We start from the raw sequence: 25,983 nt of genomic DNA, 5'->3' as shown, positions 1-25,983 counted from the left end.
TAAAAAAGAATATTTATCTTAAATTTGAATATTTACATTGAATTTATAAATATATGGTATGTTACATAAGAAATAATAATTTTGTGATTTCTTTTTCTTTTTGCAATGTGAAATTGTAAGAAAATAGCACTAGTTGTTAAAGCACTTAACACATATATTGCATTAATGGTTGAAATTTGTTATTTAATGTAGTGACTTTTGTAATTAGTAATGAACAGCAGTGTCAATAACTCAATCACATTCTTATGGGATGAAACAGACACAACATATTTTTTTTAAATTAACATTCATAATCCTTAAATATTTTCTGCAGTTTTCCTGTAATATTTCAAACATAAACACAATTATATTGTGTCACATTCACAAGTCATTATAATATCTTTACAATCACAGACTATTTATAGATCATCTCACAATGCCAAATATAACAAATGTCCACCTGATTCTCTCTCTCTCTCTCTATCTGTCTCTCCCCTTTTCTCTCTCACGTACACAATACTGTAATTTACATGAACTTATGAACTGACAGGAAAGTCAGTTCTTATCCTTCGTCATGACTTAGCCTTCATAAAGAAATTCTGTAAAGAAATAAGCAAATATCATTACAAATAAAGATATGGTATCTTTGTATCCTACATATTAACTATGCTGTACAATTTTACAAATGTTGCAAATGACAAGAAGTAAACATTTTATTTTCATCTATTAGTATAATCAACTATTTTTAATATATTCATGTCTACTGTTGAAGACAATAATTTCAACTATAATTGTTTAAGGATGTTTGCTACTCTGATTAAAAATAACAAGCTTTTTAAAAGACTGTTATGAATTAATAGTATATAAATAAACTAAAACAGCAGAAAACAAGAGGCTGTCACAAAGACAGCAAACGGATGTATAAACATTTATTTGTGTCCTGCCAATATCACAAGAACCATAACTGATGAACAATGAAAGTGAAAATCGTCAATATCAAATTTGACCTCCATTTTGTCATCAGTATCAACATATTGAAATTTGAAAAGCTTAGGTTGAATGGTTCATGAGTAAATGCAACAACATGAATGGAAACGCCATTTTTCGATCTTTCAAGAACCATTACTCCTGAACGGTAAAAGTCAAAATCGACATTATTGAACTTGACCTCCATTTTGTCATCAGTAACAACATATTAAAATTTGAAAAGCTTTGGTTGAACAGTTCATGAGTAAATGCATGGACACGACTGGAAAAGCCATTTTTCACTCTTTCAAGAAACATAACTCCTGAACGGTAAAAGTCAAAATCGTCATTATTGAACTTGACCTTCATTTTGTTGTCTGTAACAACATATTAAAATTTGAAAAGCTTTGGTTGAACGGTTCATGAGTAAATGCACGGACAACATTTGGTTGCCGGCCGCCCGCCGTACATCCCCAAATCAATAACCGACATTTTTGTCACAAAAATCCGGTTAAAAATGGATGGTTCGTGTGCTTGTTTTTGAGATATAAGCCATTGAAAATTTAGCAGGAAATAATTCTCTCTAAACTTTTCATATATTTAACATTGGCACTATATTTGTTTCAAAAACATATAAATCTTACCTTAAAATAAGTCCTAAACATTTTGCTGTCTGCTTTTAACACTTGACAAAACTCCTGAAAATTAAAACACAGTTTAGTTATTTAGTTCATCTGGAATTGATAAGCACATAATGGAACTGAATGTATGTATTTAGTGAACCAAATAGAAGTTATCAAACTGACAATTATACTAAAGCTTTTTTTTTTTCTTTTTTTTTTGTAGACTACAATTTTTTTTTAAGTTAAGTGTTACAAATCAATCAAATATTTTAATGAAAAGTAGTTTAACAAAATCATAAATATGTGTAAAGAAGGACCAATTTATTTTCCCCAGCTGTATATGGACTGTCACTTATTATATTTTTTTAAATCAAATATTAACAATATCATATTTGAGTCTGAATAATGGTTCAAATTCAATTACTAATGTCCAGTAACCAAAAACTAAATCAAAATACTACACTTAACATCAGATGACTAACCTCTGTTTGTTGTTGTGACAACTGTAATGTAGGTAGGTATTCTGACTGTAAATATTGTATCATCTCATCTCCCTGCAAACATATTAAAATCAATATCATAAAAAAAACAAAAAAAAAAGATTATCCATATATTGAACTTGTTTTCAAATGTTAAAGGATAATATATTTCTCCTGTTTTTATTACTTATTTATTTAATGGTGATACAAAGACCTGCTCTTATTAATTCCAGCCATACATATAAAACTATTAATTAGAATACTTTAGAAAATAATAAAAAAAAAAGTAAAAAATTCAGACAATTACGTATAAACTCAACTGTAATCGTTTATCACAAAATTGTCCTCATTACAGGATTTATTTGTGTTTTTCTTTTATAACTGCCAAATCTTCCACCCTAAGGTCTCTTGCAATATGCGTGTGTAGAAACTAAGCAGAAAATTTTATAAGGAGCATTCTAATATTAAACCACTTACCCTCTTTCCATAAATTTCTCTCAAACAATTTGAACATTCACCTAAAGCCTGTAAAAGAAAACGAAACTATCTTTTATCGTATGAAATAAAAACTTCACTATTGATAGTTGCAAACACATACTTTCTATTAAATATTTCTAAAAATTCAAATTTATAATACATAAAAGGACTTCAAAAGGAACAATGATAAATACTAAGGGTTTTAACAAAGGAAATAAAAATAAATACGTTTTACATAAAATCTCATATTAAACAACATTCATTTGACTAATTTAATTTGATTTGATTATGTCAATTTAAATTAAATGAACCACATGAAATTCAATTTGTGTATGTAATTCATACTTACAAGAGATGTCTGTCCATCATTTAAATCAAAGCTAGGTTTCATTGGTGCCATTAGACAAGCAGGAATAATACTTTTATACATAAAATCAACAAAACCAGCCATTCCATCATTTCCACCTGTTAATACATAGACAAATTTCTTTAAAAAATATTCACCAACTAAATAAATATTTTTTGCAAAATGTATCCTTGTCCAGAGTATTTTTGTTTTGTTTTTAACCCTTCTGGAGTACTTGAGTTCATCTGTATTTTAGAAGGCTGTATGTCTTATCATTATATTTAAGTGTGATGTATAATATGTAGACTGTAACTTGTCTCTTTATCATTTTTCTTTCGGCCATTATGTTGCCTTTCATTTGACATTTGATTTTTTATTGTCCTTCAGTATGGTCTTGCAAAATTGTTTCATTGCTGTATAAAAATCTGTAATGACCTCAATGATCAATGATCAATGATCAATATGCATAACTATATAATTATGTTTAATACATTAGTATCATATCATCTCCAGTATACTTCATTAGATAAATTTATATTTTACATTTGTTTCATTTTCATTTCTTTAGTTTTGTAGGACTTACCCCATGAATCAACCAGCTTTCTCAGTATATTAAAGCACATTTTCTGACTCTGAAATTGGAAAAATTATTGTCATATACAATACAAACCAATTATTACTAATGAGATGTAAAATAGGTTTAATTGTACTGGGTTGTATTTATTTATGAATGCATACTTTCTAGTTTCTTTAAAAAACCCAGTTAAAAATGGACAATTATTTTTGCTTTGAAAAGAAATGCTGTTAAAGCAATATTATGGTCTGTTTAAAAGAATCCTCATACAATCCATAAAATATCTTGAAATATCATTTTGTGTGATATATTTATACATGTTTCTCATTTCTTGTTTTTTTTATCTTATATAAATTAGACCGTTGGTTTTCCTGTTTGAATGGTTTTACACTAGTAATTTTGTAGCCCTTTATAGCTTGTTGTTCAGTGTGAGCCAAGGTCTGTGTTGAAGGCCGTACACTGACCTATAAAGGTTTACTTTTTTTAAATTGTTATTTGGATGGAGAGTTGTCTCATTGGCACTCACACCACATCTACCTATATCTATCTCTGTATTACAAGTACTATCAAATATACAGCACCTTTTACGATTACAATTTTCAATTATCATTAACCTTTCTTTAATGAACCATATATTCATGGCCTTAAATAGTTTATTATGCAGTAAGGGTTTTTTTTCTTTGTTAAAGGCTGTACAGTGACTTAAGTTACTTAGAATTTGGTCTCTGACAGATATTTGTTGCATTTGCAATCGTACCATATCGTCTTATTTTTACATCAGTACATACCTGAGGATCAGGAATATCAACAGCACCTTGTATAAATGTAATTAACACCTGATTTAAGTTCTGCATGTCTGAAAAGTAATAAGAAAGCATAAAATTTATAATTGTTTAAATGATACTCGATTGGTGTTCCTCCAGTGGCAAAAAATACATGCATATTTTGCTTAGACATTTTAATGTGATCACCCCAGCATTGTGCTAAACACATTTTCTCAGAAGGAAGTTTGCAACAGTCCACAAAAAGAAATGTCAGATAAATTTTATTGACAATAATTTCAACATAAATTAAAAAAAAACAACACTATAACAACTTTAATTTCAGTAGTACATACTGTAATACATACTGTAATCTGTAACTCATAAGCAAAATAAATCTTCATTGCCTATATCTTACCTTGATTTTTCAACACATCCAGAACATCATTAGCCACTATTGTACATATAAATAAATAATAACTCCTCTGTAACATCTTCTTATCGTTAGCTGTCACCTGGTCCAGTTCATCAGTAGGAGTCGTCAACACCTGATAAATGGTACTAACTAAAGGCATGAACACCTCTTGTAGAAATGGGGATATGGCATTCTAAAGAGAAGAAAATCTCATATAAACCCATTATTAATATTAATGAGGAAAGTTAAATAAAACAATAATTTGATAACTGATATTTAAAATTATGAAATTTTCCTTATACCATTTTTTTTAGACTGGTGGTAAAATAAATCTAAGTTGCTATATAATAGTACTCTATAATGAGGAGTCGCTTCTAAAATATCCAGATATGCACATTTATGTATAAACTATCTGGTCTTCTATAGTTGAATTAATATATAATATGTTAAGACTAAGACTCCAAGCAATGAAGTTTTTGCTGCTTAGAAAGTTCAACATTGAAACCCATATGGTGACCCTTAAATATTCACTTTGATAAAAAGATTTTATTTTGTTGGGTTTATGTCTCTATATATTAACATGTATGTTTTACAACTCACTTTAAATTTCATAATCATCTGATTCATCAAGGGAAGAAAATCATGTAATTCCCTTGCATCAGGCTGCTTTAATAAATTCTCTAAAACTACAGGAACGAAAGGAAGTATCTCTTTCTCCATACACACAACCATTCTATGTAAATATTGCCGCACCCCTGAAAATAAAATTATATAAATTCATCCAAAAATGCAAAAGAAAATAAAAGATACAAGGTATTATTAAACATTTCAATATCACAGCACATTGAAAAATCTACATCATAACCATCTGAAAAGATTGGTTCTCTTTTTAATGATTTTAAACATTATTGAATTAAAAATCCAGCCGCACAGAAAACTCATCTTAAATAATCAAAGCACCGTAATTGACATACGGACTTCAAAATAATATTATTCTATAGTTTTCCAACAGTCAAAGCATTGTCAAAAGATATAATACTGTTTCTAACATCACATCTGACTTAAAGAAAACAATGCTGAATGAATTCTACACTTATTTCATAATAAACAATGTCCCAAACAATCTCAATATACTTCAACTTCATAACAGGAAAATAACTCAAAAGAAATAGCTATCAAGGTTTTACTGTCAAGACTATCAATTCCATTATCTTTTTTGGATGACAATAGTTATAACTTTATTAAATGTCAGTATTCCCAGTTTGAAGGTCTATTGTCTTTTCAAACATGTAACGCCTAAGATAACCTCATTATCAATACTATTTTGTAATATTTACCAGTATGAATTAATTGTCTGTGAATTGGAACATTAACAGCTTGTAAAAACAATCTTAACAGATCTGTAAACGTATCCACACATCCACACACCTGCATAGTTTGTTGACTAGAAAATCCTTTACTCACTCGACTGAAAAGACAACAAATATTCAATATATTTTCCACAATCTTAAAATTACTTTTCTAAATCATAGGTGTTTTTTTACACAACAAATTCCAACTAAAACTGTCAAAATAAAAAAAATATTGCAAGCACCTTCACCTTCATTTCTCTATAATGCTTTTACTTGGGAATTTGTAGTTGTTCAACGTTCAACATGCGAGCTTCAGAAAACCTGTGAACACATTTATTTTCACAATTAAAATGGATAAGGGCTGTTACAGAATTAAGTGATGGGTATGGGTGTATGCAAATATTTATATCCCAAACAGTAGTACTATAAAAATATCACTTTCCTTATAATTCTTTATAAATTCTAAGGAAATGCAAACCACACACAATTAATCAATTTGAGTGCCTCCCACCCCTCTACCATGATCGTTTTTGGAAAAGCCAAGTTTCTTTAACAAAAGTATTAAGGCATGGTAAGTTTGGCTCATTTATACATACCTTGCAAGAGCAGTGGCAGTGTTGATACTTTGAGCATAAGCAAGTTGTTTTTCTTGATTAGTTTCTGCTACTAGTTTGGTTAATAAACTTTCAAATTTTGTTGCTATAGGTGATAACAGATTTTTCATCAAAGTCTGTTTTTTCTAGAAAAAAAATAAACATAGAGATAAGATGAGAACGTAAAAATATCGTCAAAAAAAATTTAAACTGAACATCATCAAATGACTGAAATATCATTTTCACACAGATTTTGGTTACTTTTTCCATGCAGACATAAAGTACTTCCATTTTTTATACCAGAATTCATGAGAGAGTAAGTTGGTACACAATTCTAATTGTATCTGCTTCAAAATGCAGGACACTAATTATATTATCATGCACATATGTATGTGTTGTACTATTCTTATTTGTAGTTTTATCAAAATCCATTGGCCAGGTAATAAAGTCAAAAGTAAATTGTGAATAACATTTTTTTCCGATTTTTAATTTGTATGTTTATTTGGTTTGTAACCTATGTCAGATGAGATACTTACATAAATCAGATGGTTATAAATGGTGAAGAATTTACCTTGCACAATGTTATATGCTTAAAACAAGCCAAATAATGAATCCTGTAAATTAATAAGTTCAATTATCTTCCCTTTAAGAATTAATCAAAAATTATTTTCATGTAAATTATCAAATGGTGTGGTGTGAAATTTCATGAAAATCCATCCCATAGTTGAGGATGAGGTCCCTGGCAAGATGTGTGGGGGAGAAGTTGATTTTCTTTATTCTGTCCCAAAACTGTACACTGGAAATATTCATAATAAAAACAATAATGTTTTACCTCACTTGGAAGATTACTGCAAACAATCAAGCTTCCAGCAGTTTCATAAAGAAACAACTGATCATCAGATGACAAAAGATGCTGGTACCCATTGTCTGGTGTATTCAGTACCAGTAGATCTTGAATTCTCTGCAAAATCTCCTCAACATAGTTATGGATATGAGACCTGCAAAATATAACAATATCATTTTATTTTTGAGGAGACACAGAATTTCTTATTGTTCTGTTAACATATTTCTTGCTAATTTATTAAAGGCATTCTTCTTTATTTCACTAGAAAAAACAACAGTCAGACTGATAGTTTTCTTTCACAAATAAGACCCAAGTTTAACATAAGAAACATAATTTATAATCAGCCATATATCTTCAATAAACCAAAAAGCATTACTGATGGTATATTGCTACTGCACACACATTTATGAATCACAGGCCAGAATTTAGCTTACCTCACACCTTTAACAAATCTTGAAAACAAATATGATGCTCGACTTCTCACTTGAGCTGATCGATGTCGAAATCCTCTTTCATCAGTAAAAGCCATCTGTCAAAAATAGGAAAGCAATATTTTAACTTAATGTAAAATAAATAATGAACAACACAAAAATATACACGACATTCATGAGAAACAAAACTACACAATATCAGTGTTTTAAAAAAGATCAAATACTGTTATTTTTATACATTCAAGAACTAAAGTATGTTAAAACATATTTGATTGGAAAGTGTATTTCTTTGAACATTAATATTCATAGTTTTTCAAAGTAAATGAAACTGAATTATTTGGCCGACATGAAGAAATAGGTATTGACAAACATCCAATATTTTTGACCCAGGTCTGAAGTGATCACTTTTTCATTGCACATGTAAAAGACCTTTACAACTATAATGTAGAATCATAAATCAAACTTATCAATCTGTTTTAAGGAATACATACTAGTACATCAGGAATGTGTTGAGGTTCTACACTAAAGAACTTATCATATCTCACTACTGTCTCAAAGAACTGTAACATGACAGACATGTGACCCTGGCAACTCACACGACTAGTTATCAACTGAAAATAAATAAAACTTACATTTTCAACAATTATCATAAGAAACATAAGGCAAAAACATATAATCTATTCGCCTTTTCCGAATCTAAAGGACTATGGGTAATATCATTGTTCGTACACCAAAATGAAAATAATGTTACATCATTGGTTGAATTTCTATTGTTAATCATGTTACAAACCAATCACAACGTTTTGGTGTTCGCTTTCAGAATATTACCCAGAATGCATTAGATTCTGAATAGGCAAATTAGTTATTACACAAAATATGTTATATGCTAAAACATGGCTGTCCATTTTGTTTATTCATATGCTAATTCTCTATATCATTTCAAATGGTGGTTCTCATATGCACAATATGAAAACAAAATGATCATTTTCTCATACAGTTTCTACAACTACAAGATATTATTTCATAACTTAAGAAAAGAATAAATGTTTTTATTTATGTGCCAATTAAAATTTTCAAATAATCCTTACCAGTCTCATCATTTCCTGTAAAACAGATGCCTTTGTTAGATCCCCACTGAAATGTTGGCCTTGTGTAGCCTGCAAAATAAAATTTCTGTTGTCATTTTCTTTTTCCTGTAATTAAAAAGAGCAATGAATAAATGTATGGTTATTGATTAACATTTTTTAATCTTCCACCTCGTTAGGAGTCCATATCAATATAAGTATGGACACTTCAAACCTGGTCAACCATATGATTTTCAATAATATTTTCAATTTTTCAATGTCAAAACAATTTACTGTTTTCAATGTTGCAAGGAAATTCAGGCAACAGTATTTCTATCTGATTGTGTAAGTCAAAATTTAAAATCATTTAAAACTAGATGTGTTATTGTCACATGGATGCCCCTATTTGCGGCCTTATCATGAAGAGACGAGTCAACTGAAACAGAACATAAACTTTATCTTGAAGAGTCAAAGTATGAATTTTCATAGTTCAAGGGCTCAATTCAATTCTTTGTAAAATTCTGTCAATGGAATTGTAACACAATTTGATGTACAAAACTTGGATCTATATTTGTCAAGAAATAAAACTTGTTTTCTGTTGGGTATTTACCGGCAGTGCTTCTCCTAGTTGATACAACAGACTTATGGCTAATTCAGTCTCTAACTGGTCCACTCTTTCCCAGTTAGGTAAAGTCTGTGTCAAAATGTTGTGAACTGTTACTATTATTAGCTGAGCATCCTGAAATAAAACAAAATTGTATTTTTTTTTCGTTTCCATTTTTAGAAACAGGAACAACAAGTGAAACTGCGAGCTACTGCTCACTGATGATACCCCCGCCGCAAGTGGATAATATTAATAGTGTAAAAATATGCAAGTGTTCGGTAAACACGAAGTTGTCGAGTGATGAATCTGAAAATGCATCACACGTTATAGCTGACTTATATAAATCCTGAAACCAAATTTCAGAAATCCTTGTATTGTAGTTCCTGAGAAAAATGTGACGAAAATTTTCAACTTGGCTATCACGTGTAAAATCATACAAGTGTTCAGTAAACAGGAAGTTGTCAAGTGATCAATCTGAAAACGCATCACACGGTATAGCTGACTTAGATAAACCCTGAAACCAAATTTCAGAAATCCTTGTATTGTAGTTCCTGCGAAAAATACAACGAAAAATATTCATGGGACGGACGGACTGAAGGAAGGACAGACAGAGGTAAAACAGTATACCCCCCCTTTTTTAAAGCGGGGGTATAAATATTCAAGATTTCCGGGATAAAAATTTTTAATATATCTGATTTTTTTGTTTTTTACATACTTCATGCTTTAAATAAAAATTGTCACTATTTTATCCTCTGATTGTCTGAATTAAGTCTTGTGTTACAACTGTTTTATTCTTAAATAAAAAATATAAAATAAAAAAGCTATTTTATACTTTTAAAATTGTTTTGAATCCTGCTTTACATTAAGCATTTCAAAGACTGACAAACAAACTATAGGTTGAATAAACTTACTAAAGCAGCTAAATTGTTAAAAATAGTCTTCAGTTGTTTCCTGTACTCCTGAAACATGGCTTCTTCTTCTCCCTGAAAAATATATGAACATTTGAATTTTTTTTACATTAAAATTAATTCTAGTAAAACAAATGAAGGTTATTTTGTAAGCTCTTTTTTCATATCCAGTGTCTGAATGAAAAACAATACACCTTATCATTATTTAGTCCAATCCGGGAAAAACAGTCATTTATACAACTTCCTGTTTGGGTCATGCCACCGAAAATAGAGGTCATCAGTAGTGAGCTGAGGGAGGAAAAACTTTAGAAAGCGATCATCGACAAACTTTAATAGAGTATGATCCACTTTTTTCAAATTAAAATTGAAGTAAAAAAATATTTTGATTGAAGTATTTACGGTAGTTTAAACAGGTCTCATTAAAAAGTATCATGTATGGTGAATTGTTTAAACAGGGTTCCAGATAGCTTCAACTGGATGAAAAAGTTGTGTAATTTTAGAACTTATACGGAATGGAATAAATAGCGATTAGGTGTATAGTAAGGAGTCAGGAATAGCTAAACCATCAACAGCTAAAATGATCTCATGCAGCAACTAGTGTGTAAATAAAAAGTCAAAAACTAAATTTTACAGACTATATGTTCTTCTAAGTGCCATCATATCATTTTTCCCATTTCTTTAAAAGATACAGTGCTCAACTAACATTGCTAAACCCATTTTTATTTTCTATGAAATTAGTATACACTTTAGTAGTTTAGCTGTAAGTTTACTTACCTCGTGTTCAAAATCATAAGATTCATCATAGGTCATTTTTTTAATAACAATGTACAACAGTCCCTGAAAAAAAAGCAAACTGGGTTAAATACATTATTACGAAACAGATATGAATTTCTCTGTAAATATATTTTCAATCAGTGAGTTACTGAACTCCAAGTTGAAAAACTTGTCTCATGTTCAATGAACAAAAGACAAAATCTGTAAACACTAGTTTATAATTATATACATGGACAAACTTTTTTTGCCATCCATCTATAATGACCATGTTTCAATAATAGTAATCATAACATTACTATTAAAAATACAACCAACAAAAACATATTTGTGATATTTTTTTTATTAAAATGTCTTACATAATGCAATATATACATTTATAGTTTGTAAAGTAAATATACAATATAAATACTTGCAATAATCTGACATAACAAAATCATGAATAAAGTAAAACATTCGGAGTTGAAACAATAACTATACTAAAATTAACCCCAAAAAAAGTGTATGGACACATATAGTCACTATTTTTCAATGTGAAGTAGTTTATATAAACTGATGACACAGAGAATTTTTTTCCCCTGTGGTCATAAAATCAGAAAAAGACAATTTGAAAGACAGTAGCATTGCTAATTAATTCAAAGTCAATGGACCATGAACTAGTGGGCTGAGATGTACAGACAGTAAAGTTACTTTATAGAAATAGCAATGTCTATTGTAAGCAGTTCCTATCCAACTGAATAACATATCAATGTCTATTGTAAGCAGTTCCTATCAAACTGAATAACTTAAGAAGAAAACTTTGTATTGAAAATTGGTAAAAAATTGAAAGTCACTGGACTATAACCTATGGGGGCAAGGCTTCAAGGTCAATAAAGTTAAAACTAATATGTATTAAAAGTACTGGTAGTGAAACATTAAAGAAAATATCATATGCAGTTCTTATTAAACTAACCATTTGCTAACTAAAGCAAAAAACTTATTGAAAATTGCTAAAAAATTCAAAGTCACTGGACCATTTCCTAGGGGGCAGGACCTCAAAATTGTTGTCAAATTGATATGTACTGATAGCTATGTAACTTCACTGATCTATCACAAGTACATGTAGTTCCTTCAAACTAACTTCAGCAGACAACTAACTATTGCTGACACCAATAACAGCATTGTAGCCTGAAGACCAATACCTATATAGTGAATCCCTGCTCTAGCTTTTGATTTAAAGGAAATACATTAGTCCTTTAGAGTGGGATCTAGTCATCACATGTTTACTTCAAGAGAAAACAAAACTGTGGAATCAAAAAGTTATAAACAAATGAAGTTGAAACAATGCATTTCAGGGTTGAAATGTAGTATGCAACCAAAAACACCTTATACCATTTTTTTGATAAATGTCTTATCACATGAAACATATATCAAAAATCGTAGGTGACTACAACTGATGTCTATCCACAATATTAAATAACTACATCATAAACCTTCTCAAAAATAACAAGAATATGTCCATAGTACACTTTCATTTTCTATATTCAATGACCGTGAAATTGGGGTCAAATTTCTAATTTGGCAATAAAATTCAAAATATAATATCATGCCTATCAAGTTTCAAGTTCATTGGACTTCAACTTTATCAAAAAACTATCTTATCCAAAAACTTCAACTTCATCAAAAAACTATCTTATCCAAACCAAAAACTTTAACTTGAACATTTAACAACAAGAATCTGTCCATAGAACACAGATGCCCAACTTGCTCTATCATTTTCTGTTTTCGGCAGTACAGTGAAATTGGGGTCAAAACTCTAATTTGGTATAAAAATGAGAAAGATCATATCATATGAACATGTGTACTAAGTTTTAGGTTGATTGAAATTCAACTTCATCAAAAACTACCTTTAACCTGAAGCAGGACAATGGACGGATGAACAGACCAATGGACAGACAAACAGATGCAGACCATAAAACATAATGCCTCTCTACTATCATAGGCAGTAGGTGGGCATAAAAAATAAACATACTGAAACTTGTATTTGTGAAGAAAAAACTGTCCGACACTTCTGTATGTAATTTTTGTTTGATAGTATTGCAAATGTTGAAGTAAGAATAACAAGGACTGGAAGCGATAATCCAATATACAAGTTTTTTTTATTAAGTCTCTTACTTTTGTAGATATTATTCAAGCAGAATTTTAATGTTCTTGCCTATAGATAAAAGGGGCATTATGTGTTACCTTCAATGACAGTCAGTTCTTCTGTCCTTCCCCTTCCATTTCAGTTCTATACTCATCTTAAGTTATACTCATCCAAATCTTGTGAAACTCATACACAATACTCAGAACCAAAACTTGCAGAGTTCAAATTTGGTCAGTGAGTCACTTACCATTCTAGAGTTACCGGTATGACCTTTATAACTTAGAAAATTGCCAATTTTTCGTTTCTTTACTCCACTTAAATTCACCTCATGCAAATTTTATGAAACTTATACACAATGCTAAGAACCACAACATTCAGTGTTTAAATTTGAGCATTTAGTCATTTACTTTTATAGGGCTCGAGTTATGCCCCTTTTCAATTTGGAAAAAATCTAAGTATTTTCGGCAGATGCTTTTTTTTATCATAATAAAAGCTTCTGTCAAAGTTACACAAAATTCAAAAATCTATGAACATGATGAAGGTTTGACAAAGTTATCGATGTTATAAAAAAAATTAACCACAGACTGAACCATATTTGTAACAATGGTAAGGAAGGAACACAGTTCTTTTCCAGAATAACTCTTTTTTGTACATGTAAACTCATACCTTTAAGCTACTGGTGCATTACATCTCATAACAGGTGCATTCTAAACAAATCATGCAAAAGTATCAAAATACATGAAATAATAAATCATACAATCTGTCAACATTGAAAGTCTAGAATATCCTCAAAGTAAACAGTGAAGGTGGGAAAGGTATGATAAGAGTCTAACCTATGAAATTACAAAAGATTACTTAGTTCTTAGCAAAACAAGATATGAGCAAAAGCCTAACACAAAAAAAGTAAAAATTTTACTCATAATTATCATGTGATAGAATTTTTTAATTTTTTTTTTTAATCATAATTCAAAGAGATCAAAAGTGGCCTTATCATACCTTTTTCTTTAGATTTTTTTCATGGAAAAAGAAATTATGGCTCGTTCTGATAGAAAATCGACTTAAAACTCCTTCAAGGATTAAAGTTTCCATGATAGCAATTCAGTTACTATAAAGTTGATCAGGGTATAAATCCCCTTGGTAGGAACTGACAACATTCTTTGTTATAGATATCCATGTCTTTTCCTTAGATATCGGTTGAACAACAACCTTTTTCATGTTCTTTTCATATTTCTGAGCATCATCCTTGCCAGAAGGCTCCTTCCCAAAATATCTTTCACTGGACTGTTTGGAGTGTGGCTTAAATTTTTCCCAGAGGTGTTGAAAACCATCTAAGGCATGTGAACTCCTTACTCCACACTTGGGCAACTCTTCATATTCTTCAAGGGTTATAATTGTATCCTTTAAATCTGATATCTGTCTATCCCTTTCTGCCAACTTCTTTTCTAATCTCAAAATATAGTCTGAAAATCTCTTGTTTTTGTCTTTCAACTCAAACTGTTTATCATACAGTTGTCTCTCTAAACCTTTAATTTGACTCTTCCATTCTGTTTCTTGTAAAGTACATTCTGAGATGGTATCTGGTACAGTAGATTTTACAGGTAATAAATTCTCATTTACAAGGCAAATACCACTGTCACTGTTTGTGTTTGTCTCAGTGGATTTTTCTACAATCGTATAACTGTTGTTATCTATTGTCATATTTACTGGTGTAGAAAAATACCATTTCTCCTTTTCAAATAAAACTGCCTGATTATTCTCATTTGAAGATATACAGCAATGAGTTTGGTGTCTGTTATTATGATCAGAGTCATTAGAAACTACTAAATCATGTACGTTGTTGTAGGCACCTATGTCACTTTGATCATTATCAAAAGATTTGTGAATTCCAAAGCAATGTGGCCCATCTCGCATTTGAGACAGGGCTCCAAAGGTATTCCAAACTGGCACTTCTACCAATTCATTGATGTCACAACATCCTGGGTTACAGGAAATCGTAGACATCTATAATAAAAATTATTATTGTGTAATAACCATGTTAACACTGGCCTCACAAAAGTCAGAAACACATGTAATAACTGTTTTAAATAAGTTAAAATTTTGTGCTCAAGGTTAAAAGCTGGAAAATCATCTTCATGACATTTCTTTAATAAATCAGAATGCAATACATTTTCCAGTTTACATTCCAGCTGTTCTATATATTTGCTATGGAAATCACAATTCTGCAGTACCATTTTTTTAAACTTATACCAACTTTTGTTCATCTTTTTTTCAAGTAAATATTGGTTACAATCTATATCTGACACTTAAAGATGTTCAATCACTGTACAAGTGGCAATCATTACCAAGGGTATAAAGGTCCACAAAATCCACCAAAAAAGTACATTTAAAAGAGACTGTATTTGTGGAACGCAATTGAATACAGAATTCCATATTTATCATACACTGTGAGATATTAATCTAACATATATATTTTGTATATTTATATATCATAAATTGATTCAGTTATAATCCTCTCAAATTCAGTATTTAAAGTTTCTAAATAATGCAACACACTTAAACTTGGTTAAAATTATGTGTTTACAATGTATTCACAGAAATGAGTTCTTGTTTTTAGACATTACACTCACTGCCACTTTGAGGAAATAAATAAAGTAAAGTAAAATGATTTTTCTTCACATAAGAAAGTAGGTTATTTAAACTCATATTTCAACTCCTGAATTTCTATCAGAACCTTTTTGTTCAAAAAATGTTTGAAGACATATTCCTACCTGCTGCAAAATTCCAATGGCCAAAACCACACAAGTTAAAGATGGATTTCAGAAGAACAATGAGTGACATGGGTAAATCTAAATGTCTTGGACATTTAGTGTCAAGGCATAAAAAATAAAGGTCAAATCTGGACAATACAACCAGTTTTGAAACAAACACTCTGAAATCTGTACAATAATGCATTGATTAAAAATGTATGACTATATCTTTAATGGACAAATGATAACTGTACATCATTAAACTCACATGCACTTTTTTCTTCAGAAATGCCCCAAAACAAATTCTTCAAGCAATGGGGCAAAAAATACAGCAAGATTTTTCCATCTCTTTATTTTAAAGTTTTTTTTCTGTGTTTATTTGAAACACTGCTAATTAATATTGCAATTAAATCTAGGATTCCCTAGTTTCTCTTTTAATTTATAAAAAGCCTACCTCCATATTTTCTCTCTGTTTCTGGCTCAGTGGTTTCATCTGTTTTAACAAGGCAATATATTCCTGTGAGAATTGAGCTACAGCACCAGAAACATCATCATCCTCGTCACTAAGAAAGCGAAACATCAGTGGCACCTTACTCTCTAAGGCCTGTAAGGTTGCTTCAGTGTTTTCCTTGTCCTCTGTTTTCAACAACCTAGTTCAAAGCAGTTTGATAATGCATAAACAATTATGTCAATATTTTCCATGTTTATATAATAAGATTTAAACACTGCATTAAACATGTTTCACCATGAAACTGTTTTTTCAATTAAATTTGTTTTTGCACTTAACATTATTTCATCAATACACCAGATTTTACATCCCTCCTAAAATGATCAACATTTTTACCCTTTGACCTAAAATTTGTTTCTGTCTGTAAAAAATGTTCATATTCACCTATATGTTTTAAAATGTTTACATTGACTTCAAAAACATTTAAGCTGAAGCATGTACCAAATAAATAGGTCTTAAACTTACTTCTGCCAGGCCAGTATTAAGTTCACACCAATTGCATTTACCAGCTTTGATAATTTGGCAAGAAAATCACCTTCTTCATCCTAAAAATAAAAGGACTTTAAAATCAATATCTGCTGTGATGGCTAACATTTCAAGAAAGCACTTTCTCTTCTAATACTGATTTTACTTTCAAAATTTCAATAAGTTCATATCATGTAGCTCCACAAATTTTCAATTATTTGTGCATCGCTTGATGTTTGAGAGTTACTTATGCAGTAAAATCAAGAAAAAGATGCTTCAAAATCGTGAAGTAATCTCTTTATTTTAAATAACAAGTACTTTCATCATTTTGGATTAAGCTAGAACGCAGAACTACTATTTTATACTAGACAGTGTTTTTGCCATGCTACAATGTAATTCAATGATCTGCCTTTTACACAAAATTTGCAAATGCATTTCTATATTTGGTAGCACAACTGAATTTCCGTCAACCACCCACCGTTTATAACACTGCTGCAAATATCTAGTTTTTAAAAATACTATTATGATAAACCTACCTCTACTGGATTTAGGATTCCTCTTTCCTCAAGCACATTAGTAAATGACTCCACCAGCTTTGTTTTGACGATTGGATCCATTCCTTTGTTCAGAATGTCTGTTATACAATCACAAGCACTCTCTCTTATCAAGGTCAAGGTCATGAAGTTTAACAGAACAGTCACAAATTTGTCATTGGCAATCAGATTAATGTCAATCCATGATATAAACTTCCCAATGACGTCTAAACACATACAAACAACTTCTGGGTTGGATGTCTCATAAGTTGTCTGAAATACAGAATGGCAAACAATATAATTAAATACATCATCCACTTATTTTTCTACCTTAGTTTAGAAATTAAAAATAAAATACCAACTAAATATTATTAAAACTATATCAAACTTCTATTTAGAAACAAAAGACTTACCAAAATTTCATACCATGTCCCTGCTAACTGTCCATTAGCTTGTTCTCGCATAGCATCCTTGATCAATGTATTTCTCTGAAACTCCTGGAAATAACAAGAAAAAAAGCAATGATTAAACTTGATTAAAGCAATAGTCCTTTTCAATTAGAACAGTAAGAATAAATTCACCTTTTTTAAACAAAAAAATTAAAATGCACTTAATTACAGTTTTGTTCAATTCAATTTTCTGCCTTCATAACACAGCGTATGATCGTACAGCAGATATAGGTACTAACCAAGCAGGCGTGAGCGATTTTGACCTTACACAGTAATGAAAATCTTTGTTTTGTTCACATAATATCAATGTGTACTTCAATCTAAACATAATTGTTGTTATAAGAAATGGTTTGGTCGTAGGTTGATGATTAGAGATGTCTCATTATTTTCCCAAAACAAGAAAGATTACTAAAAACATGTGCAAATACTTGTCAAAGAAGTTGACGCTCGTCTCATCCGATATGATTCTTTATTCATTGCAACTCTTTTTCTGATAGAAGGCCAATGTGTGTGTGTAATAAGTATAGCTGTTTCAATAATTGGCACTGAAAACTCTCATACATATGTTATTTTTCGATACTTCAGTGTTCTCCCCAGGCCCTTAAAGGACCACGGGCCCGCGATGTATAATTTTCTACCGCGGTGGTATCGTTCTTGCCGCGATGTATAATTTTTCTCCGTGGTGCTAAAGTTTTCGGTAAAAAAATCGTATTAAAATCGGTAGAGTTTCAGATTACTTCAACTTTCAGTGAGGGTTAAAATTTTACATGAAAATTGACCAGTTCTAACCAGTTTAATCCAGTATTGACAACTAGATTGTTTACACCACGTGATCGATTTACCTGTTGAGGTTAACCTTGTTGATGATTGGATTTAATCGATGTACATGATTCTCTTGTGATTTAATTAATTAAGAGATCATAATTTTGTTATAGGGACAAGCAGACATTTGTTAATGAACTCTATTACGCCAGTCTTTAGTTAAAATAATTTGCCTGTTAGAAATTAATTGTGGAGTTACTTCCCCTGATTTTGCTTATTACAAATAAATGCTCCTGACATATAATTTCTCATTTAAAATTAAATTAAAGTATAAATTGAATGCAAAATTATATTAGAATGTTACATTAAGGATAAAAACTTTCTTAGAACATACCAACAAAAATGTTTTGCAAATTATTTTAGAGAATCATACCTTTATTGATACACAGACATTTTATATTAAGATGGTAGATTTAACTAAAATTCATGATTGACAATCTTAATGCCTATAAATATTAAAATTGCTTATACATTTGAAACAAAGTATTTTAACTATAAAATAAATTAAAGTTATAAATAATATGCATGAGAAAAATAAATTTTTTGATGTTAAAAAGAATAGAAAATAGTTTATAATTTACTCTAGGTTCTGTATCAAAAATTAATCTTGTTCAAAGTTCATTGTTATGGTTAAATCTAACATGGGGAAGTGTAGTGTAACTACAAGTATTGGGACAAAATGGCTTGATCAAAATATAAGAAGTGACTTAAGTTTAAAGACTAATTGTGCTTTCTTTTCTTTTTCAAAGATATTAAAGTATACATTTTCAAAGATATTAAAGTTACAAACTGTTTTATTGATTTACTTTTTCTACCAATAATGTTCTGACCCAAAGTCTATATAACACAGTACCACAGTTAACAAAACAAAGGCAAAAAGGTAATGACAAAAACTAACAAGAAAAAAATAAGCGACGCAACGCGAAACAAAATATTGTAAAATTCATTTCGCGCGTTACCCTGGTGCTATCCAAAAATCCTGGGGAGAACACTGTACTTTAAACTGAAAAGAAGCGTTGTGTACGTTGCTTAGCTGACCACATAAATCATTCTGTACGGTGCATAGTAAACACCATACACAAAAACATTATTTTCATGCTTGTTTATTACCCAAAAAATTTCAAGGAATGAGTAATCACAAAACAAAAAATTTGGGAGCAGGAATTTCAAATGTTGAGAAATGTACATTGAATACTGATAAAGCAAAACAAAGATTTTCGTTACCGTGTAAGATTAAAATCAATCATGCCCACTTGGTTAGTACCTATATCTGGTGTTCTGCAGTGATTTTGCTAGCGCTTGTCACTTTCGTATTTTACAAAAGTGTTTTCTCATTGACGAAAGTATTTCAAATCAATTTCGTCACTTTAATTTTGAAAGTGTAAAAAAAAAAATCGCAATAAAAACTATAAATCTACCTGTCTTTATGTTTTTGACAAGTTTATGACCTCCAGGTAATTAACATTTTCAACAGGTGTTACAAGTTAACTAATCCGCTTATCGCCATCAGATGGGTCACTTATCCGTAATTTAATAATTAACCCCATAATTGAATGACCATCATAGTTATTTCCCCAGGAAAATCAGTCCGTCGGCATTTCAACAACCAGGAGTATAATTTCGTCATTTAATCAAAAATGTAACAACCCAGACAGTTCGCATTTGAATTTCAATATTTCCCAAACGATCACAATCTGAAGTTAGTTTGTCGTAGATTCGTCATTCGAAGGCATTTTCATCATATTTCATTTAAATTTTCATCAAAAACTTTCGACAATTTCCATTTAAAATAAAGAACTTTAATGTGTTTATTCAAAAAGTTCACGAGAAATGTTTTAAACAGGTGCTTCCTGTATTGTGTTCTACGCATGCGTGAAAGTGTTCTTTTGACTATTTATAGACATTAAAAACGTAAAATACGAAATCATTTAGAATCAATTAAACAAGAGAGACAAATATATATCTCTTACTAAAGGAATTTAAATCGAAAAATGATAATTTCCTGATGAATCCGGACTCGTTTTGAATTTATTATTCACGTGTCACTTCCCGTTTTCGTTTCATTTTAAAACCGAAAGAAGTAAATCTATTGTTGATTTGTTTACAACCTCCTTTCAGTCATTATAATCGTTCCAAAAAGGATTTTATACATTTCCAACTTGATAGAAATGATTTCCAAATATCGACTTAGACGTTTTATAAGGATAATGATTATGCAGTGAAATAATCATTGCAAATCAATTTCTGCTGTGATTCCTTGTTTAAAAAAAATAGAATCCAACTTTTGTTTATCAGGAATGACCCCTGGAACAAACTGAAGAGAAATTGTGAACTAAATTTCTGGATTCCATGTCAGAATCTTTCATAATAATGGCCAATAAGTCAAATCATACAATAACTGCCAATCATGCTGGTGCCTCATCCCTTAAAATCTGACTAAGTCAAAAGATGAAGCTAGTAATATACATCATTGGTCCATTGCTTTTACACAAAATAAGGTTGATTTTAATAGCGCGCAAAAGTGACTAAAGCCCTCAAAATCCTAGCTTAATCCCTGTGTACTGATGATACACGTTGTAAAAGAATCCTTAAATAAGAATCCCTTTTTTTAGAATCCTAAAATTAATCTTTGGTTCAATGCACCATTTAAAAGATTAATTTTCAATAACCTTGTACAGGGAGAGACAAATCTTTCCTTTGCTTCAATGTATCTGTTAATGGCAAAAATTACTACACCGAGTTAAAGCATAAATATTGTAAATCAACTGTATGAAATTACCTCTGCTGTGTGTACAATCTCTCTGTCTACCACATCACTGTCTATGGCCAGGAGAACTCTCAAGTAAATATCTATTGAATGGTGGTTTGGTGATACTGTCTGTAACAAGTCTGTGAAGAAAGATGGCCACCTGTGAGGGTAATCCTGAACAAATGCAAGGGAGATAATCTGACCTATCTTGTTCCTGATGAAACTTCTGTCTTGAGTGCCTTCAGATCCCTGAAAAATATAACATCAACATATACAATCTATTATAAAATTTGAGCTACACCTGATGGAAATCTGCCTTATGCAAGTGCATGTATACAATACATGTACACTTTTAAGTACTTGGGTGATTTTGGAATATTCAAATACTAAATAAAAGATAAATGTTGATCTGTTTTGTAGGGTTTTTATATCAACTCAATTTTCAATTAGTCACAAACTTTGCCTAGATATTTTTTTCCACCTGAAATAAGTTAAAAATGTTTTGTTATTCATTTGCACAAGATTGATTTCTATTCGACTCAGTTCATTTAATATTTCATTTTTAGAAGAAGAAAAAAAGTTTACCTTATTTCAAATTGGCAATATGCATGTAGTCCATAGGTAAATATAAAAAACATAAACAGGATGAAAAAGAATTAATATTTATATATCATAAGTGACAACTTTGCATGACCAACCATATTCCAATCTAAGTTCATACCATAATGTGACAACTTCAAATCACCAAACACAATCATCATATTTTAAACTTTTATTTATTGTTGAAAAAACATAAACTCAAGTACCTGTAACTGTAGACATCTAGCAATAAAAGACTTAATATTCTGGTGGTCATCAAGGTTAGCCTGACTGTATCCTGTTTTTAGATAGTTCTCAATCACTTGTAAGCAGAAAAACTTCACATGATCATTCCTGAAAAGTAAGTAATAGTATACAATACAAATAAATCAAAATTCAATCAATGCTTAATTTAAATTCATAAAGTTGCATTTTATCATACCTGCAAATCATACCATATGCCATTATTTTTTTTCAAAAGGAACAAATATGTGTGTCTTGCTAATTTACTATTTGTTATGTGTATGATTGCAATTTCACCATATTAAATTAGTATGGTATATCAAATTCTGCATATTTTGTTTTTAATTAAATTTGTTTAATAATTGGTAAATACCTTAAAGTCTTGCTGAAGTAGCATAATTAAACAATATCTATTAAGCTGCATAAACATTTTACTTCTTAGGACCTTTTAATAGCTTGCTATGCAATATAGGTTTTTGCTCAATGCCATTTCAGCACTTGGTCTCTGTTGGATAGCTGTCTCACTGACACTTAAACCACTACTCCCTATCATATATGGTATGTTATATGCTAGACATAGCAATAAGAATCTGTTGATAATTAACCTTACCCATGATAAGATCCATTAACAAACGCTTCTGCACACAACTTCCATCCACTGTCCAAAGACTTTAATTGTTCAAAGTACTGCAATGCCTGTGATAAATAAATGTATAAAACAAATAAAGCTTTAAAAACTGGTTTTATAACCTGCTATTTTAACTATATTTCTATTTCTTTTTTCAGTACATAAATCACACAATAGTGGGGGACTTTGGCCAAGACATTCCTATCCATTTAAACATTTCTGTATTTAATGCAGTGAAAACAAGTTGCCCTGTACAATGATCCAGAGGCCTTGCTATTGAAATATTGACTGTTGTAAAAGAATTCTATTAGATTTACAGAGAAAACCATTTTAAATTGTTAACGCTGTAGATGGATCTTAAATTCTTTCAAGGAAGATCAATTTGTTCAAACCAAAGCCTTAAAGTTCCCACTAGGCTCATTTTATAATGACCTTAAACACTAAATAGTTTTGGTTTATTTTTAAGTGTTTGCAATTTCAAAGAAAACTACAAATCATTACTTTTTAACTTTCCCTTTCTAAATTTTTAACAATATTTTGATAAAGATAAAATATATATGTACAATTTTTTTCAAGAAAAATCTATTGATATTGTGCAAAACACATTCATTGTACATAAAGTTCATAAACTATTATCACAGAGATATGTCTTGCCTTTTTGTAATTTTGAAATGCAAATGTTGAAATCAAAATAACAATACTTTAACATCTTACACAAGTTATGCAAATATTCAAAGTCAATGAACCATGACTGAGTTACATGGCTAAACAATCTCCATGTAAATGAGATGTACCAATGCTAATACAACTGCATACCAAATACCATTGACTTATTATAAGTCGTTCCCAAACCTAATACAAACATTAACTTGTACATTTATAAATTACACGTATGTAAAAGTTTCAGTCAATGAACCATGAAGAGGGGGTGGGGCTATATAATCTCCATGGAAAAGATTCTTGCAAATGCCAATAAATTTGCATACCAAATAACATTGACTTAACATTAGCAGTTCACCTTAAACTGATCTAATCACAAACCAATGCATGTAAACAAAGATGTTTCAAAGTCATTAGACTGTGACTGAGGGGCAAGGCCAAATATTCTCCATGGAATGAGATGTGCCAATGCTTATACAACTGAAAACCAATTAACATTGGCCTACCACTAATGGTTCCCCTTGAACTGACCTAATCACAAACTCATACATTATAGCTTAGAAAATTTTCCAAAGTCAATAGATCATGACTAAGAGGGGTGGAGCCTAATTATCTCCATGGAAATGAGATATGCCAATGCTTATACAACTGCATACTAAATATCATTGACCTACCACTTGTGGTTCCTCATAAACTGACCTAATCACAAACTAATACATGTAAAATAAGCAAAAGTTTCAAAGTCAATAGACCATGACTGAGGGGGCAGGGCCAAATAATCTCCATGGAAATGAGATGTGCCAATGTTTATACAACTGCATACCAAATATGATTGACCTACACTTGTGGTTCACCATAAACTAGACCAAATCACAAACTAATACATTGTTGACGCCGTTGCCGTAAACAACATACCAGTATGTCTCGTTTTTTGACTCTGTCAAGTAGAGACAAAAATTATACATTTCTGTTTTTGCAAGGTTAAACATTATTAAACTTTTAGATGTTTATAATTCTTACTCTCCTTTGTAGTTGTGGATCAGATACAGGGTTTAAACCCCTTAATGCTTCCTCATCCATTCCAACAAATGGATAATAGTAACAGTCATACAAATGTCCTCTTGGTTTTATAAAATACAATGTGCATCCTGTAATAAATGATAGAATTTCAATTTAACAAAAAAAAAAATAAGACACTTTAGATTTATAGGGAGGATTGACTTTTCCCTTTTCTCAGACTGACAAATTGAAGAACAGGGAAGACTTCAGGAAAAATTTAAGGATCATACTAATACTTTTAAAGAATATTCATTTTTCAAGAACCTATAATTTTTTTGTTATTTTTCGAGGCATTCTGCATGAAAACTGTTAAGGTAATATGGCATGAATTCCCCAATTACGGTAGAAAAATCAAAAAAAATCGAGAAATATAATAAAATCGTTAACTTTTTTTTCAGACTTTTCAAATCCCCACATCTGCGCCAGGGCTTTCTCTTGAAATTAAGTAGTAGGCTAAATTACAATTATAGGACGTGGCTGTAACATGCGTTCGGTGACACCAGACGCCCACCAAGCTGTAAGCTTTGGTATAAATAGAGCATAATCCTGCATTCTCGCAATCTCCTGGCACCTAATTTCCTCTTTCAAATGACCATTTTTTAATTATGTATGAAATTATAAAGAGAAAAAAAATCTCTTTAAGAAATTTCATTTCTTTTAAGTGCGAAAGTGTATTTGGCGCGAACGAACCTGATACCTACCAATTGAGCCAAAAAAGAACTTTCCTAACTCAAAAAGTAAGACTACAAAACTCACAAGTCTGAGTCCACTATCACTATAAAAAAATTTCCATTTTTCTACCACGTTGTCAGAACATCATTGTATTGGAACATATGTTATTTTATAATGCTATCATGTTCAGAAAGAAAATTTGCTTTACCTTTAATTCATGAAATAAATTTTCATAAATTTATATTCCGTTCATAAAATTATTTGAAGAGCTTGATTTGTTTACAAATTTATACGCAATTTGTTCTAGTACTGAACCATATATTTCTTTTCTTTAGCTTAACTACACTTATTTTTTTCCACTGAAAGATACATGTAGTTTTGTGCAATTTAGTCGTTTTTTAAATAGTGATGTAATGTTGTCAAATTACCTGATATATGTAGTAAGGTATTGCATTTCTATGAGCCACGTTTCGTCACCCCAAAGTCGCCATATTTATTTCCAAGATCACGTTGTAACGTTTTCAAAAATATTTCGTAATTAAAATATAATTTTATAT

General features: G+C 30.4%; 1 protein-coding gene across 3 annotated transcripts; it reads right to left on the bottom strand.

Annotated features, from left to right (window-relative positions):
* Positions 1–443: 443 nt before the first annotated feature.
* LOC143075068 (exportin-T-like) lies at positions 444–25,961 on the bottom strand. Of its 3 annotated transcripts, none has more exons than XM_076250351.1 (27): positions 25,855–25,961; positions 24,716–24,843; positions 23,018–23,103; positions 22,392–22,518; positions 21,616–21,834; positions 17,979–18,062; positions 17,569–17,838; positions 17,033–17,112; positions 16,514–16,709; positions 11,191–11,253; positions 10,420–10,491; positions 9,515–9,643; positions 8,929–9,033; positions 8,332–8,451; positions 7,844–7,938; positions 7,398–7,563; positions 6,569–6,711; positions 5,958–6,088; positions 5,221–5,375; positions 4,624–4,813; positions 4,233–4,300; positions 3,454–3,502; positions 2,874–2,989; positions 2,525–2,572; positions 2,051–2,122; positions 1,590–1,643; positions 444–578 (listed from the first exon to the last, which is right to left on the bottom strand). In XM_076250351.1, exons 2-27 carry the CDS (start codon positions 24,773–24,775, stop codon positions 552–554), a joined length of 2,925 nt encoding a protein of 974 aa, XP_076106466.1. In that variant the 5' UTR covers positions 24,776–24,843; positions 25,855–25,961; the 3' UTR covers positions 444–551. The 3 variants fall into 3 exon arrangements, with proteins under 3 accessions (XP_076106466.1, XP_076106455.1, XP_076106446.1); XM_076250340.1 differs by having other exon boundaries at positions 8,929–8,997; positions 25,777–25,859; XM_076250331.1 differs by having other exon boundaries at positions 25,777–25,858.
* Between the last annotated feature and the right edge of the window lie 22 nt (positions 25,962–25,983).

Source organism: Mytilus galloprovincialis, chromosome 1, assembly GCF_965363235.1.
Source record: "Mytilus galloprovincialis chromosome 1, xbMytGall1.hap1.1, whole genome shotgun sequence".
NCBI lineage: Eukaryota > Metazoa > Mollusca > Bivalvia > Mytilida > Mytilidae > Mytilus > Mytilus galloprovincialis.
This window is presented reverse-complemented; position numbering and strand designations above follow the sequence as displayed.

What these genes read in the sequence shown, in the direction of transcription:
- LOC143075068 (XM_076250331.1), bottom strand. Translation starts at nt 25,798, where the DNA reads ATGTATCTTTCAGTGGAAAAAA. An exon ending in CTTATGATTTTGAACACGAG is followed by an intron (nt 10,492 to 11,190) that starts GTAAGTAAACTT and finishes TATATTTTTCAG; the next exon opens with GGAGAAGAAGAAGCCATGTT. An exon ending in GAGAAATTTATGGAAAGAGG is followed by an intron (nt 2,123 to 2,524) that starts GTAAGTGGTTTA and finishes ATATGTTTGCAG; the next exon opens with GGAGATGAGATGATACAATA.